Source organism: Amblyraja radiata, chromosome 19, assembly GCF_010909765.2.
Source record: "Amblyraja radiata isolate CabotCenter1 chromosome 19, sAmbRad1.1.pri, whole genome shotgun sequence".
NCBI classification, from domain to species: Eukaryota; Metazoa; Chordata; class Chondrichthyes; order Rajiformes; family Rajidae; genus Amblyraja; species Amblyraja radiata.
Window position 1 is genome coordinate 17307454 of NC_045974.1, and position 18488 is coordinate 17325941.

The 18488-nt window shown below is 41.7% G+C and overlaps 1 protein-coding gene across 2 annotated transcripts in view; it reads right to left on the reverse strand.

Moving 5' to 3' along the window:
* Positions 1 to 767: 767 nt before the first annotated feature.
* wdr91 (WD repeat domain 91) overlaps positions 768 to 18488 on the reverse strand; it is a 34389-nt gene continuing 16668 nt past the window's right edge. For both annotated transcript variants that reach the window (XM_033037774.1, XM_033037772.1), the window contains 6 exons: positions 14481 to 14575; positions 13422 to 13581; positions 11697 to 11805; positions 9143 to 9255; positions 2556 to 2753; positions 768 to 1334 (listed from right to left, as the gene is read on the reverse strand). In XM_033037774.1, the coding sequence (XP_032893665.1) occupies positions 1170 to 1334; positions 2556 to 2753; positions 9143 to 9255; positions 11697 to 11805; positions 13422 to 13581; positions 14481 to 14575 (840 nt within the window). In that variant the 3' untranslated portion in view covers positions 768 to 1169. The remainder of the gene's footprint in view (positions 1335 to 2555; positions 2754 to 9142; positions 9256 to 11696; positions 11806 to 13421; positions 13582 to 14480; positions 14576 to 18488) is intronic.

Sequence of the window (18488 nt, forward strand, 5' to 3'; positions counted from 1 at the left end):
GCAACACAGCAATATATTTAAATACAACACCTTTACAAAAGTATTGCCATTGCACTTGAGAGTACATCACAGGCAGATGCAAAATTCATATTATTCATAAGCAGCAGAGCCTGAACCAAGTCCTGAGTGTTCCAAGTGTTTACTGAAGCATAAGAATACAAAACAATTGTTTAGAAACGAAAGGTCTGACCTGAGGCTTAGTAAAATTGAAGAAGTTGCTCTGCTGTATCAAACCTCTACATTTTTCTCAGGCATTCAGTTCTCCACCTTGAGTCAACTGCAATAGAGCATTTTTTTGGCTGATGGACACCACAGTTTAAATCTCCCCAATCAATGGCAATTAACACAAAGACTTGTTTGAACATTCTTGGGCTGGACAGTCTACAATGTACTAAACCCTTGCATTTTGGAACATTTCAAACCCATCTACCCATGTGAAGCTATGGAGTAAGTGCAGGCAGATGTGGCCGCAGCCATCGCTGCCTCTCCAGGCTACTCTCAACCACCACTCACAAAAGCTTGAGCTATCAATCTGTCAATCCTTTTCGTGTGTGGGCCGGGTGAGAATTCCCGTGTTAAGTCAAATTAGGCCAGCAATTGGCACTGGACAGCAAAGGAGCGAGCTATGTTTAACTTTTACCCTTCCAGGGGCAAGGCAAATAACCGCAACACCTAACATTTATAATGGTCGTTCAATGGCCATAATTTGGGATTCTGGATGGCTCATTGATCACACCCCCCACACCCACTTCAGAGCTGCTGCAGAATTTTCAGGCAGAAGTTTTGTTTTAAGTTCCAAATGTGAGCAAAGTCTCAAATGTAGAATACTGTTTAGGCATTTGGCATTTTACATTGCTCAAACAAGGCAAAATGCTCTTTATTGTTAGGATACCAGTTTCTACTATGATTTTTAAAGTGAGTTTAAGGACAATATATTGATCGTGAGACATGAAGCAATAGCAGGAATGACTTTTCATAAAAATTAGTTGTTAAAACACAGCACAATCAATATAATTAGAGAGAGTTCAACAACACACTTGGAACTATTTGGTTAGTGGAACCTTCAAATATAAATACAGATGGAAGGTCAGAATTGTAACTTCCACAGGTTTTGAATCAAACACTCTTGGGGACCCATGCCAGCGTTTCAGTTCTGATGGGCCATAGTTTTACGGTTTGTGTGCCAGTAGCGTAGTCAACTTTATTCTTCCGTCCATTGATGCTGTCAGGCATGTTCCACAATCCATTGCAGTACACCAGTCAACAGTGACTACAGGAGCTCGATGACCTCCCAGCGATAGGCAGGGCTCCATGGCTCGTTCTGTGTTGGTCAGCTGGAAGGTAGAAAGTTCATCGGAATCAATAAGTACAAACCAGAATGGCACCTGCTCTTCACTTCTTCTGCCCCTTTACTCTATGCCTTTTTTTTTTTTTTTAATATCCTCAGGTCCAGCATGCTTTCACAAACCCACTTAGTCAAACTGCCCTGCTGGTTTCAGTGAACCTTGTGTACAAAGAGAATGGTGAAGTAGATTGGGTTGAATTCCTACAGGATGTGCAGGAACAACCACCATTTTGGCTTTGGTCCTAAATATTTGTTGTTTTGGACAGTGATATAATTGTAAATTAAAATCCGACTCCCTGCCTCTCAAGCTATTTGGAGACACAAAAAGCTGGAGTAACTCAACGGGACAGGTTGCATCTCTGGAGAAAAGGAATAGATGACGTTTCGGGTCGAGACGCTTCTTTAGACTGAGTGTCAGGGAAGAGGGAAACTAGCGGTATGGAAAGGTACAGAACTTTTGTACCTTTCTGGTCTGTACTTTTTCATACGCCGAGTTGAACTGTCTAATAAGTTGAACTGATTTCTGAGAGTGCCACTTCTTTTTGAAGAGTTCTAACTTCCACTCTTTATCTGAGGAACCACTTCGCCCTGAAGAGTCAAGCTCCGATTTTAAGGCACAACCTGCTTGTTCCGGCCTCACTTACTGGAAGAAATACTTCCTTTTAACATGCTCTATCAAATTATCCTGGCACTTTAGCTGCCCAAATTGATCTGCCACTGATGAGAATATAGTTTCCACATTCATAATTCCCATACTTTAACCCTTTCAGATTTACAGCAATTCGGGCGAATCTGCACCTCCCAAATCTTCCCGAGGCCAGCTGCTCAGAAATAAACGCACAGCTCTGAAGTGTTCACCAAACATGTTAATTTAAACATTTAATTAGGGATGATAATGAAATAAATTTGAATTAAAGTCCAGAGTAGCCAAACTCACTAGTAACAACCATGGCAGAGGGATGCCAGAATTTGAGTTTGTGTGCCCAAGAATTCTTTGCTGAAATTGTGCATGTAAGTAGAATGTACTGGGCAATGCTCAGACGGTAACGCTCCACTGGTGAATAGTCCGTGACTCTCATCACCTGATGTACACAAGGTGAAGTGCCAGTGGTACTTTATTTTAGGATAAACAATTTTAATCACGAGGAAGGAAATAGAAGGTGAGAGAAAACAAAGGTCTCATTATTAATAAGCAAGGTACACGTCTTACCTTGTGAATGATTCCACCAGTGGATGAGCAAGTGAGCACACAGTGTCCCTCAGAGTCAAAGGCAAACAGTCTTCCATGTGGCACCTGTACTTGCTTGTATCCACTGTATCCAGACAGCACAAATGGACCGATTGCATCCGACTGCACCGCACACTCAGAAACCTTCACTCCGCTCTTATGAATATTCCACTGAATGAACTGTGTTGGCCAGAGAATCAACATAAAATAAATCAGACAGAACCATTAAATAATTGCAAACATCCTTTACTTGTTCTAGTGGAGATGAGGAGTCACACAAACATGTTGGCACACAGACTCACTAAGACAGGTGTCCGGATGATGGAAGAACATTAACATAGAATGGCACACTATTACTGTTTTAGAAGCCACCAGGCTGGTTGAAATGCCCTCAATGCATCTATCATTAAAAAAGCACATTGGAAAGCACGGATGAGCTGTGCATGGTTAATAAACTTAAGTATGTGCTACTTAAATATCTTATAGCCATAGTGTATCGCAGCAAACTCAGAAGCTGTTCAGCAAGGCACCAGGGTTGTATTATTGTTTAAAGAAACAATCACAAATGTTGAAGAGATGATATAATGGATGGGCATCATTTGCATAGACCAAAGTAAAGAATCAAAACGGGGGCAATAACACATTTGGGTGTATGAAAGACCAATGGAGGAGGAAAAATGAGGGCAGTGACAGGTAATTTATTTTATCCAAATATATATTTAATACAAAGGCACACATCCAAAATTCCTTTCAGGAAAAATATTTTAAGTGCATGTGTAGCACGCCCAACAAGTGGGGTTGCAAGACTCGATTGAGCTTTTGGCAATGAAACTGATTATCAGTGGAACACTACTTTTATAGTAGTGATCATAATTTAGTTAAATTTAGGAATGTTATGGAAAAGGACAAGATTAAAAATTAATTGTTCTAAATTGGGATAGTCTACTTTACTAGTTTCAGGAATAATTTTAATAAATTAGCCTCAAAGCAATTGAAGCATTTAATATATTCCCATAGAGCCACTGTAAAAATGTCAATCTACAGCTCCTTGATAACTGTGTACAGCAAGATAAGATAAGGCAAATAGGAGAGCTTATGTTAAACGCTAATAGCTTAATATAGCAGGCAGCCGAGAAGAGTACAGACTGTGCAGAACAGAAATTAAAAGCGCAATTAGGAGAGGAAAAAGACAACATATAAAAACAGGCACGTAAAATCTAAAGATATATTATGCACACTAATCGTCCGACTTATTATTCACGGATACACATAACAGCCATGTAATGCTCGGATCATTGGTAAAAACAGCACGTTCCCCGAGAGTCCACTCCTTTGGCATCTGGGGGTGAATCACGTTTACCATGACAAGGATCACATTTATCACCTTGTGTGGGTAAGCAGTCAAGTTAGAAGAGTCCCAACCTGAAATGTTGCCTATCCATGTTCTCCAGAGATGCCGCCTGACACACTGAGTTACTCAAGCACTTTGTGACTGTATTCTTGGAGGCTGACCGCCTCATTTCTGTCTTTATATCATTGCCCGCAGTTGGTTGGATTGTTTAAAAAGTAAAGATTAACTGCATAACTGAAGACCAGGTTAACTTCAATGGTAGACATATCAATGAAACTAATTATATGTGGACACCATAAACCTTCACTTAAAAAGGGACAAATTAATCAGACAGTTATTATGAATTTGTAAAGGGAGAGTGATGTTGCATCACCGTGACTGAATTTTTAGAAGAGATTACAAAGAAGAGAGCAATGAGAGAAGTGTGTTTAATGTAGTACATGTTGATTTTTAGCAAGGGTTTTGGCAAGGTCCCATATCACAGAATAGTTAAAACAGTAAAATTCAAGGGATCAAATGATAAGGGAGAGTAAACAATTGGTTCCGTGGCAAGAAGCAAAGTGCAAGTATTTTTGCAACTATAAGGCTATTACCAGTGGAACTCCACAAGGCTAAATACTCAGCATTAAACTAAATGAGAAGGCATATAATATTGCACGGTTTAGCGAAAAGATAGAGGATTGGGTAGGCAACTAAAAAAGCAATAAGGGAAGAAAAGATGACCAATAATATAAAAGAGGATACCAACATTTTCTTCAGATATATAAAGAGTAAAAGAAAGGCAAGAGTGGACATTGTATTGCTGGAAAATGATATTGGAGAAGTAGTAATGGGGAAGAAAGAAATGGCGGAAAATTGAACACTTTTTTGCGTCAGTCCTTACTGCGAAAGACATCAGCAACATGCCAGAAATTCAAGAGAGTTGGGGCAGAAGTTAGTGGAGTTGCCATTACTAAGGAGAAGGTGCTTGGGAAGCTGAAAGGTCTGAAGGTGGATAAGTCACCCGGACCAGACAGACTGCACCCCAGGGTTCTGAAAGAGGTAGCTTTAGAGATTGAGGAGGCATTAGTAGTGATCTTTCTAAAATCACGTCAGAAGTAGTCCCCGAGGACTGGAAATTTTCAAATATTACTCCACTGTTCAAAAAGGGAGCGAGGTAAAGGAGGAGAAACTATAGCCTGACTCCAGTGGTTGGTAAGATTTTAGATACCATTATTAAGGATAAGGTTTCTGAGTGCTTAGAAGCACATGATAAAATAGGCTGAAGTTTGCATGGTTTTGTGAGCGGGAGATCTTGCCTGACAAATTAGTTGGAATTCTTTGAGCAGGTAAATAGCAGTAAATAGAGTCAGTGGATGTTGTTTACTTGGATTTTCAGAATGCCTTTGATAAAGTGCTGCACATGAGGCTGCCAGATAAGATGAAAGCCCATGGTATCAGAGGGAAGATACTAGCATGGATAGAAGATTATTGCCATTGGTTGAATGGCAGAAGGCAAAGAGGGGGAATAAAGAGGACTTTCTCTGGTTGGCTGCCAGTGACTAGTGGTGTTCCACAGGGGTCGGTGTTAGTTACGCTTCTTTTCATATTGTATATTAATAATTTGGATAATGGAATTGATGGCTGGTGGCTAAGTCTTCCCTTGATACGAAGATAAGTAGAGTGGAAGGTAGTGTAGAGGAATCAGAAAGTCTGCAGAAGGACTTGAACAGGTATGGAGAGTGGGCAAAGAAGTGGATGATGAAATACAACTTAGCAAGCAGGTTCAGAAATTGTAGGTGCAAAGGGATTTGGGAGTGCTGGTGTAGGATTTGATTAATTTGCAGATCCAATTGGTAGTAAGGAAGGCAAAATAATGTTAGCATTCATTTTGCGAAGACTAGAATATAAAAGCAGGGATGTAATAAGGCACAAGGTCAGACTGCATTTGGAGTACTGTGAGCAGTTTTGAGCCCCATATCTGAGCAGGGATGGGTTGACATTGGAAGGGATCCAGAGGAGGTTTTTGACAATGATTCCAGGAATGATTGGGTTAACATATTATGAGCGTTTAACAACTCTGGGTCTCTACTCACTGGAATTTAGAAGGGTGAGGAAGATCTCATTGAAACATTCCGAATAACAAAGGGCCTGCATAGAGTGGATGTAGAGGATGTTTCCACTAGTGGGAGTGTCAAAGACAACAAGGCACAGCCTCAGAATAAAAGAACGTACCTTTAGAAAGGAGATGAGGTAGAATTTTTGTAGCCAGAGGGTGGTGAATCTGTGGAATTCTGCCGCAGACAGATGTGGAGGCAGTCTTTGGATATTTTTAAAGCAGAGATTGTCAGGTTGGTAAGGGTATTAAAGATTTCGGGGAGAAGGCAGGAAAATTGGGTTGAGAAAGATAGATCTGCCGTGATTGAATGACAGAGTAGATTTGATGGGCCAAATGGCCTAATTCTGTTATGACTCATGACCAACAAGTTAAATTCCTCTCATGTCTCCTATGATGCATTGTCTGAGGGCCTTCATTATGGGGAGTCCATAATGCCAACATAACTTTATGCTCAGCCAGCCTCATCCACAGAGCTGAAGGAAAAACAGATGAGTATTCTCTCCACCTCAGAGGTTAGACAATCTCCACAACACAGTAAAGAGGTACAAGATGCGATACTGGTCAGATGCAGCTGCATGGTTATTAGGAACTTAAGATAGCTGTTGACTTTAACTTCAGCTGAGACTACAATCCATGCAGAGCCTGCATTTGATTACAGATCTAAATAAGCACCATCATGGTGAAGCACACCCTGAAAATATCAAGTGTTTAACATCCTGGCTGTTGAGCATCTTCGTAGCATTGCTGTAAATTAATCTCACTGGCTACCTGTGACTTCTCTGACACCCATTTTCTATTTCCCACTTACCTGTAAGGGGAATGTTAGATATCGTGAAATACCCATCGGAACTTTCAGTCCAGAAAAAGTAGATGAAGGTGCAAGGACAATATTTATGAGAATGCCTGGTTGAGATTGTGCAGAATTATGTGGCAATATGGGAAATATCAATGATAGTGCAATTTTCCCTTTAAATAGTGAGATGCCAGGAAAACAGCATGAGTTAGAGATGGTTACTTTCTGAATAAACAACTACAGTGCCCTCTATAATGTTCGGGACAACATTTTTGGCTCTGTACTCCACAATTTGAGGTTTGTAATAGCAAAAAGTCACATGTGGTTAAAGTGCAGATTGTCAGATTTTAATAAATGCCATTTTATATACATTTTGGGTTCACCATGTAGAAATTACAGTAGTGTTTATACATAGTCCCCCTATTTCAGGGCACCATAATGTTTGGGACACAGCCATGTCATGTAAATGAAAGTAGTCATGTTTAGTATTTTGTTGCATATCCTTTGCATGCAATGACTGCTTGAAGTCTGCGATTCATGGACATCACCAGTTGCTGGGTGTCTTCTCTGGTGATGCTCTGACAGGCCTGTATTGCAGCCATCTTTAGCTTATGCTTGTTTTGGGGGCTAGTCCCCTTCAGTTTTTTCTTCAGCATATAAAAGGCATGCTCAATTGGGTTCAGATCAGGTGATTGACTGGGCCACTCAAGAATTTACCATTTTTTAGCTTTGAAAAACTCCTTTGTTGCTTTAGCAGTATGCTTGGGATCATTGGCTTGCTGTAGAATGAACCGCCGGCCAATTAGTTTTGACGCATTTGTTTGAACTTGAGCAGATAGGACGTGTCTATACACATCAGAATTTATTATGCTATTACCATCAGGAGTTGTCTCATTAATAAAGATAAGTGAGCAGTACCTTCAGCAGCCATACATGCCCAGGCCATAACACCCCCACCACCGTGTTTCACAGATAAAGTGGTAAGCTTTGGATCTTGGGCAGTTACTTCTCTCCTCCATCCTTTGCTCTTGCCGTCACTGTGATATCCTCGTCTCAGCTGTCCACAAGACCTTTTTCCTGAACTGTGGTTGCTCTTTTACGTACTTCTAGGCAAACTGTAACCTGGTCATCATATTTTTGCAGCTAACCAGTGCTTTGCATCTTGCAGTGTAGCCTCTATATTTCTGTTCATGAAGTCTTCTGCGGACAGTGGTCATTGACAAATCCACGCCTGACTCCTGAAGAGTATTTCTGATCTGTCGGGCAGGTGTTTGAGGATTTTTTTAAATTATAGAGAGAATTCTTCTGTGGAAGTCTTGGCCTGCCAGTCCCTTTGCGATTAGTAAGCTCACCTGTGCTCTTTCTTCTTAATGATGTTTCAAACAGTTAAGTATGGTACGCCTAAGGTTTGGCTGATGTCTCTAACAGTTTTATTCTTGTTTCTCAGTCTCATAATGGCTTTCTTGACTTTCATTGGCACAACTTTGGTCCTCATGTTGATTAACAGCTATAAAAGTTTCCAAAGGTGATGGAAAGACTGGAGGAAAGACTAGCTGCTGAGAGCCCCCTTATACCTGCATCAAGGAGGCAATTAAACACACCTGAGCAATTACAAATACCTGTGAGGCCATATGTCCCAAACATTACAGTGCCATGAAATGGGGGGAGGGGGGCTATGTATAAACACAACTGTAATTTCTACATGGTGAAACCAGAATGTATAAAAAGTACCCTTTAATAAAATCTGACAATGTGCACGTTAACCACATGTGATTTTTTTCTATTACAAATCTCAAATTGTGGAGTACAGAGGAATAAATAAATGATGGGTTCATTCTCTGAAACATTATGGAGGGCACTGTATTTCCATGTGCAAAAATCAAATTGCTTGAGGAACTCTGCACGCCAGGCAGCATTTGTGGAGGGGAATGGACAAACAACATTACGGGTCGGGATCAATCTTCAAACTCATGTATCTGTGTTGAGTTTGAAGACGTGAAACATAATTTGTCCATTTTCTTCCAAAGATGCAGCCTGACCCACGGAGGTTTGTCGCTCAAGAATCCAGCATCTACAGTCTCTGTTGATGCTGAGGAATGTTCAATTCCTTCAGACCAATCACATTTTTCATCAAGCACTGTCTAAGGCAAGAGCAATGGAGAACAGCAGTTTAACAGGTTTTCTGTGTCACAGCACTTTTTGAGAAAACATATTTCCAGACCATACTTTCAACTACCTCTGAAAGTAAGTTACTTGCACTACCATCTCTCCAACAGAACCATTTGTTCAAATGGCCTAAGTTCTGTGTTTAACAATAGTTCCATTACCTTCCCATCTTCACCAATGCTGTAAACAGAGTTTTCATCATAGCTGAATTCCACGGAATAAACCTCACCAGAATGTGCTTGCCAGCTCATAGCACAGTCGTACCGCTGCATGTCTGAAACATACAAACAGACACATTCACAATTCTCATGAGCAGCCATTTACTGGAAACGGTGAATCCAATTCTCTCTTCATAAATGCTGCTTAACCCAATTTTCTATTTAGATCAGATGGAGGCAACACAAAATTTAAAACATGTCAGTTTTTCAAAAGCCTGACTCCCTCCCCTAAACTTCAGGAATGAGAAGCTTTTGAATTACAAAGCCCAGTTTGATTCTGGTCTGCACTGAATGAATTCCAGGTTGTGTTGCTGCAACTGGTTTTAGGAGAAATGCATCTGGTGCAAGCAGGCTCTGTACTGAATTGAATTGAATTTCCTTTATTGTCATTCAGACCTTTCAGTCTGAACAAAATTTCATGCCTGCAGTCATACATACAATAATACAATAATAGACAACAGAACAGACAGTAAACACAAATTAACATCCACCACAGTGAGTCCACCAAGCACCTCCTCACAGTGATGGAGGCAAAAATCTTAGGGCTGCAGTCTCTTCCCTCCTCTTCTCCCTCTGCGCTGAGGCGATACCCCACCGGGCGATGGTAAATCAGTCCCGCGGCTCACCGAGCTCCGCGAACGGGCCGGTTCAAACACCGCGGCCCGGGGTGGTCGAAGCTGCCGCCCTCCAGTCCAGCGGACGCAGCTGTTGACGACACCGTTCCAGGCCCGAGCCGGGTCGCCCTCACGGGAGCGTCTCAGCCCCGCGCCAGGCCGCCCTCACGGGAGCGCCGTTACCCTCGAGCTGGGCCACCCCGACGGGAGCGCCGTTACCCTCGAGCTGGGCCGCCCTCACGGGAGCGCCGTTCCACCCTCGAGCTGGGCCGCCCCGATGGGAGCGCCGTTCCACCCTCGGGCTGGGCCGCCCACACGGGAGCGTCTCAGCCCCTCACCAGGCCGCCCTCACGGGAGCGTCACAGCCCCTCACGGGATCGCCGTTCCAGCCCCGAGCTGGTCCGCCCTCACGGGAGCGAGCCCAGGGCGAGCCCTGACAGGCTGCCTCCGGATGTCGCCAGCTCCGCCATTAGGCCTCAGCGCAGACGGAGGCAGAGAAGGGGGATACGACAAAAAAGTCGCATTCCCCCGAAGGGAGAGACAGCAAGCCCTGTTTCAACCCCCCACCCCCCCACATAAACACAACCTAAAAAACCAAAAACTTAGCTAGACAAAACGAAAAAAACACAAAAAAGTAAAAACAAACGGACTGCAGGCGAGCCGCAGCCGTTCACCAGCGCCGCCACTTCCGGACTGATCATCATCATTTAGTGCTGACTGAAACACAGATCGGTAACCAGTTCACAAGAGGTCAAACAATGTTCACAAAACTGAACCCTGGCAGCCCATCATATAGTGAAGGGCAGAGGGCTAGGTATGCAGATATTTTATCTTCCGTAGTATTATCAAATCTAACCAACAGTAGAATCAAGTAACAGAAACAAAACATATGCAAAGCAAAACATAACGAAGCATTCAAACAACCTCTGTTGTTTGTGATAAAAAAGACTCGGAAATGTAGATGGGTTGGTGAGTCAGTTTGCAGACAACAGCAAAATTGGTGAAGTTGCAGACAGCAAGGAAGGCTGTCAAATGATACAGCAGAATTTGATAATTATAGATATGGGCAGTAGAAATGGCAGATGGTAAGAGCAAAGTGTTGGTAAGTGGTAAGTATGCAGTTAATGGCAAAACCCTTGACAGTATTGATGTACAACGCGATCTTGGAATCCAAGTCCATTGAAAGTGGCAACATAGGTAGATAGCGTGGTAAAGGAAGTGTATGGAATGCTTGCCCTCATCAATTAGGATATTGAGTGCAAGAGTCAGGAGGTCGTGTTGCAGCTTTATAAAACTTTGATTTGGCCACATTTGGAGTATTGGGTGGAGTTCTGGTCGTCCCATTGCAGGAAGGATGTTGAGGCTTTGGAGAGGATGCAAAAAGGTTTATCAGAATGCTGTTTGGATCTTACGATATTAACTAGAAGAGAGGTTGGGCAAACTGAGATTGTTTCGATTGGAAAACTTGGAAGCATCAGATGTTGAGGGGGGAACTGAGAGGTATATTAAATTATGAGGCATAGACGGGTTAGAGTCAGAACAATTATTGACTGGGTTGCATTATCAAAGATTAGAGTATAGCTTTAAGGTCAAAGGGGAAGGTTTAAAGGAAATGTGCAGGGCAAGTTTCTTTTTACTCAAAACGCGGTGAGTGCCTGGAACATACCACGAGGGATGATAGGAGAAACAGATATAACCATGGCATTTAAAACGCTTTTGGATAAGCACATGGAAATGCAGAGAATGGAGGGGTATGCAGACAGTAACTTGGCATTATATTTGGTATGACATTGTGGGCTGAAGCGCATGTCCCGATGCTGTACTGTTCTATGTTTTATGAAAGGAGCATTCAAAGTCTCATCCTGCAGCAAGGTCAACCTTACCAAAGAGTCGGATGATGCCATCAGCAGCTCCAGACACCAGCAGATTTCCGTTATGACTGAAAGCTGTACAGTTAATGGCAATTGGCTCAGGATCTAAGGAAAACTGGTGCTGCAGGAAACAAGATAATCTGTTTGAAACATTAAGTCCTCAGTTGTCTGAAGATACAAACTGGCATCTTTCATTATAAGACAGCAATACTACTGATCATAATTTAATTCCCAATACTACTCATACTTAAGCTGGACCCAAAAGTTATTCCTCTGATCAAGTGGAATAACTGACAACATAACCTCCCAATTAGGATAAGAGTTTCATGGAGGTTTTGGTTGCAAAGGGAAAGATGGAAAAGTGTGGAAATAAACCAAAGTATTCTGGGTGAGAAGGCTAATTTGAACAAGCATTATTCAGAACTAGAACCCATTCAATATCAGTCATATATTTGTACAAATACATCTATTTTCCAAACGTAGGCCAAGTTCAACCTGGCTATAAACAAAGTAACAGGATTAGGTTCTAAGTATTCCGGAATACAAGGTTTACAGGAAAAATGGGAAGGTGGGGAAATGGCAGCATTGCCAATATTGATTCACAGTAGTGCTGGAGAGAAGAGATATCCTGGAATGATCAAGGACAAAATCTGTTTCCAATTAAGAAACAATGCTTTCACACTCTAGGTTGCTGACTGGTGGAATGGATGGTTAAGAGCAGATTTACAGGGAAATTGCAGATGTGTAAGAATTGCAGATACATGCATTAAGTTATCCACGTTGATAGTAATGACATAAGAGGCAACGAAGAGGAGAGTTTCTGAAGTCTGCTCCTGATCTGTACATTTCTGTCCAAGGAAGGTGACTTTAATTCTGGGGAATAATCTAGGCCAGGCGGAGCTAGCATCAGAGGGAGAATGCTTAGGAAATATCAATCATAATATCACAAGGTTTAGAATAGCTATAAAAAGGCAGTAGATCACTGCAAGATGTAATGATATAAAGTGATGAGTGGGTTGATGACAGAAATAAAGCTGATATTGTATATTTGGACTTCCAAAAGGCATTTAAAGCCATAGATGTTATGGAGACCGAAAGGATATTTTACAGATTGGAAGAAATGATACCCTCAAGTTAACCTGATGCATGTACCGGTACCATTCCCTCCGTTAGTATATATTAATGATTTGGACTTGAATGTATTGGGCACAAATTTTCAGCGATTGTTTAGTTGCATGCTTACACTCAATCCGCCTTGGCCGACACGATCTCCCGGCTTCCAAACATTTTAACTCCCCTTCCCACTCCCATACTGACTTTTCTATCCTGGGCATCCTCCACTGCCAGAATGAGGCCACACACAAATTAGAGGAACAGCACCTCACATTTCCCTTGGGCAGCTTACAACCCAGCAGTATGAACGGCGATTTCTCTAATTTTAAATAACCCTTGCCGTCCTACTAGTTCCACTGTTCGCATCCTTGTATCCCTCTGTTATCACCTCTTCCCCAGCCAACAATGGGCCATTATGCGCTCATCTTTTCCTTGGTCGTCTGTTACCAGTCCTGCTTTGTTCTGGCCTTTTCCTGCCTCCAGTTCCCTCCCCCAACTTTCAGTCTGAAGTAGGGTCCTGACCCGAAACGTCACCCATCGTTTATCTCCAGAGACCAGCTGGGATACTCCAGCACTTTGCGTTTATCATCGCACTTAGTGCCGCCATCTCTGCTGGCAGATTACCTGTTGCTTCATGGTCTTTGTGTCCCACAGCAGAAGATTGCCTGGAACTAGGTTCACACCCTTCTCTCCAATATCAGGTACAGTTGATAGTTTGATGCTTGGAGCAGCAGAGGAACAAACAAATGAGGTGCCATCTGGACTGCAAGCTAGAGACAAGATTCTGTTGACAAAAACAATATTAAACAACATTAATAATATTCAAAGTTAAAGGTAGAACATCCCATACCAACTTTACACAGGTTGGAATACCATCTACTATAAATTCTGCTTTGCAGTAAGTATAGATTAACAACTGAACCATCAACTCCCTCTGCTCTTCCATGTGTCCTCAACTCTTGTTGGATACAGAACAACAAAGTTTGATTACTATCTTGTTCCTAATCTTGTGGTCAGACTATTGAACCTTGTGTTATTCTTGCCTCAGTAGTAGCACGCTTGGGCTCAGAAGGCCATTGATTCAAGCTACAAGAACTTAAGCAGAAATCCAGGCCCAGCACTGCAATGCTAAGCAAATGGTATTCTCAGGTGATGCTCCAGTACAGTGCTGAGAGAGTTGTACATTGTAGAAGGTAGAGCTCTTTGGAAAATACATTGATACCAGAGCCCAAGTGTATGTTCAGGCAGATGTAAATTATACCATGAATTCCTGGAGATATTTTCTGTGTAAATAGAGCAGGAGTGAGAAACTTCCCATTGGCAGAAGGGCCAGGAAGTAGACGAAATACAAAATGAAAGTGATTCTCAAAAAGGATAATTTAAAAAAGGGTTTTATTAAACATCAGAAGTGATCTGGGACATTGTTGACAGAAAATGAGCATTAATAGTAATTGAGGGTTTTGGTCAAGGGGAAGAAACACATAATTAAACAAGTTTATAACAAATGAACTTGAGATGCAACAAGTGGTGTGGAGGGGCTAGTTGTTGTGGTGAGATCTGATTTATATGAACAGGTAAAATATGTTTTTTTGCAGAGGAGACGAAATACAAACAAATTGAGCAATTTTTCTGTTTCTTTTCTGTACACAAGGACGTCTCATGCACACTGCCTCTCAAACTTACCGGGGGTAGGATTCATCAATTGTTAGCTCATACAGACTCTTCTTAGCATCAGTATCGTAAAGACGGACTGTCCCAACTCCGCTGCCAAGCAACAGCTGCAGGAAAAAAATGCTACTATTTACAATACATACTGTGTTACGTCTTGAGGAAGATAATTTGTTCCTTTACAGTGACCATTGTACACTTCATTCTTGAAATTATACTATGCATAGATTAAATGCAACAAATGATCATCAAAGCCCCTGGAAGTCCAATATAAAAAAACTGCCACTGCTCTTGTGGAAGTGGAGAGGATGGGGCCAAATGTTTAAGGCAGAGATGAGCTTTTTTTAAGTCTTTCAGAGGATCGCAAGTCATGAGAATGTATATCTTCCTTAAAGTGTGGTGAAAGCAGAGCTTTTTTTTTTTTTTTTTTTTTTTTTTTTTTTTAAGGCTGAGCTACCCAGATATTTGATAAGCAAGGCAGAGCTGGGTGGGAATGCGGAGTTGAAGTTATAATCAGATGGCTCGTGATCTTATTTTTTATTAGCTTTATTTCAGACACAGGTCCATATAACACATCATACAGTATAAGGAGATACAAAAATACATTAAAAATTGCATATTAGCCTATAAGATATACAAGCTATTGCACCAATTCTAAGCCTAGAAGTGAATCTATAGCTGCTTTTCAAAGGGCTGACTAGGGCTTCAATTATGTGGTTCTCTGACTTGTCCAGGCGACACATAAAACTAAACATCAGCTGTCTTAAGAGTGCCTCACAGGTTGGCACTCTAGTGGACACAAACAATTGACTGGCACTATGCCACCTAGGGACACGAAGCAGCAACCTCATTGCATCATTATATGCTACCTTGAGCCTCTGCATACTCTTTTTCTTAATAGTTAGACCACAATTGAGCAGTATATAGCGGTGTGATATAGGTTCTGAACAGGGAACACTTCAGAATCAGAGCACATAGAAAACTTCCTTATAAGCATGTTAGCTTGAAAATAAATTTTACAGCGCTGTCGGTAGAGGTCTTTGTCATCCGTCCAGTCATCGGATATGACATGACCTAGGTATTTAATTTCCTCACACACAGCAAGAGGACTGTCTGACAAATAAAAGGTCGGAAAAGTTGATTTCCTGTCCTCAGCGCTTCTAACTATCATTATGCGGCTTTTTTGAATGGCAAAGCATGTTCAAGTGGCAGAGTGGCCTACTTGTGTAACATAGATTCAGTCGGTCACAACCCAACAGTAAAGATGATCTAAAGTCAGATAACTAAACCAATTCTTCTGAAAGAGATTTTGGATTGCAATGAACTGGTGACTTATCTTCGGAGACAAGCCTCACCTTGAGGTACAACTGGTATAAAATATTTCAACGATAAATCATTAAACATTAATTTACAAAATTTTGACTAAAGGTCCTCATGGTCCTTCATTTTTGCAGAATGAGGAGACAGAAGGGGCCTGGGAACATCTGCAATCAGACCCATAATTTATTTATTTGCCTCTGTACTCCACAATTTGAGATTTGTGATAGAAAAAAATAACATGTGGTTAAAGTGCACATGCTCAGATTTTATTAATGGCAATTTGTATATATTTTGGTTTCACCATGTAGAAATTACAGCTGTGTTTATACATAGTCCCCCCATTTCAGGGCACAATGTTTGAGACACATGGCTTCACAAGCATTTGTAATTGCTCAGGTGTGTTTAATTGACTGCTTAATGCAGGTATAAGCTCTCAGCACCTAGTCTTTCCTCCAGTCTTTCCAACACCTTTGGAAACTTTCATTGCTGTTCATCAGCATGAGGACCAAAGTTGTGCCAATGAAAGTCAAATAAGCTTACTAATCGCAAAGGGACTGGCAGGCCAAGGAAGACCTCCACAGCTGATGACAGAAGAATTCTCTCTATAATAAAGAAAAATCCCCAAACACCTGACCGACAGATCAGAAACACTCTACGGGAGTCAGGTGTGGATTTGTCAATGACCACTGTCCGCAGAAGACCTCATGAACAGAAATACAGAGGCTACACTGCAAGATGCAAACCACTGGTTAGCCGCAAAAATAGGATGGCCAGGTTAGTTTGCCAAGAAGTACTTAAAAGTGCAACTACAGTTCTGGAAAAAGAACTTGTGGACAGATGAGACGAAGATTAACTTATATCTGAGTGAAGGCAAGAGCAAAGTATGGAGTAGAGAGGCAACTGCCCAAGATCCAAAGCTTACCACCTCATCTGTGAAACACGGTGGTGGGGGTGTTATAGCCTGGGCATGTATGGCTGCTGAAGGTTACTTATCTCCATTGATGATACAACTGCTGATGGTAGTAGCATAATGAATTCTGAAGTGTATAGACACATTCTAACTGCTCAAGTTCAAACAAATGCCTCAAAATTCATTGGCCAGTGGTTCATTCTACAGCAAGACAATGATCCCAAACATACTGCTAAAGCAACAAAGGAGTTTTTCAAAGCTAAAAAATTGTCATTCTTGAGTGGCCAAGTCAATCACCCGATTTGAGCATGCTTTTTATATGCTGAAGGGAAAACTGAAGGGGACTAGCCCCAAGAACAAGCATGGCTGCAATACAGGCCTAGCAGAGCATCACCAGAGAAGACACCCAGCAACTGGTGATGTCCATGAATCGAAGACTTCAAGCAGTCATTGCATGCAAAGAATATGCAACAAAATACTAAACATGACTGCTTTCATTTACATGACATTGCTGTGTCCCAAACATTATGGTGCCCTGATATGGGGGGACCATACATAAACAGGGCTGTAATTTCTACATGGTGAAACCAAAACCACATGTGATTTTCTTCTATTAAAAATCTCAAATTGTGGAGTACAGAGGCACATAAATAAATGATGGGTCTTTGTCCCAAACATTATGGAGGGCTGTATGTGTGCAAATTGTCTATCGCCACAGAGCTCAATATAGCTCTGTCAACTCTAGCTACTGATCACAAAAGCAGCTGGCAAAACGCAGTGACTTAAAATATTCCACATGAAAGAACCCAGAAGGGTTCACCTTGACCCTTAATGCTGGTGCTTCTCGGTATTGCATGCCCAGATTTCTGCTTTACTCCCTGTACACAAATGACTGATCAATTACAGCACCAACCCAATCATGAAGACCACCGATGATACCACTGTTGTCAGCCAGATCAACAATAATGAGATGAGTACAGGGGGAAAAAAAAGGCTCGAAGGGCCAAATGGCCTCCTCCTGCACCTATTTTCTATGTTTTCTAACCTCATGCCACGATGTCAGAACAACCACCGAGCTCTTAATGTCAGCAAGATGAATGAGTGGGTTGATGACCCAAGGAAATTGTACATGCGGATGAACAAAATCCTGACTTCATCCATTACTGACTTCTGCTGAATGTCCACAATTAGCACATCAATTGGTTTGCCCTCATCTATCTAGTTAAATCTCAAACAATTCCATCAATTTGTCAAACTTGATCCCCCTTTCATAAGTCCATGTTAACTCTGCCTAGGCCTATCAATATTTTCCTAGGGCTCTGATGCCACTTGCTTAATTAATTCTATTAATTCTAGCATTTTCTCTTCTACTAATGTCAGGTACAGACAGGATAACCAAAAACAGAGCACCCTGAAGACAAACAAGGCAGGTAATGGTAACATTTTAAAAAGTGGGTGAATAAATGTGGGTGGCAAAGTGGTAGAGTTGTTGCTTTATAGTGCCAGAGACCTGGGTTCGATCTGGACTACAAGTGCAGTCTGTACGGAGTTTGTACGTTCTCCTTCTGACTGTTTGGGCTTTTTCCAGGTGCTCCGGTTTCCTCCCACACTCCAAAGAAGTAGGCTTGTAGGTTAATTGGCTTTGATAAAATTGTAAATTGACCCTAGTGTTTGTGTAGGATTGTGTTAGTGTGCGGGGATCGCTGGTTGGTGCGGACTCAGTGGGCCGAAGGGTCTGTTTCCTTGCTATATCTCTAAACTAAACTAAAGCTTCAAGTGAGAACCAGACTAAG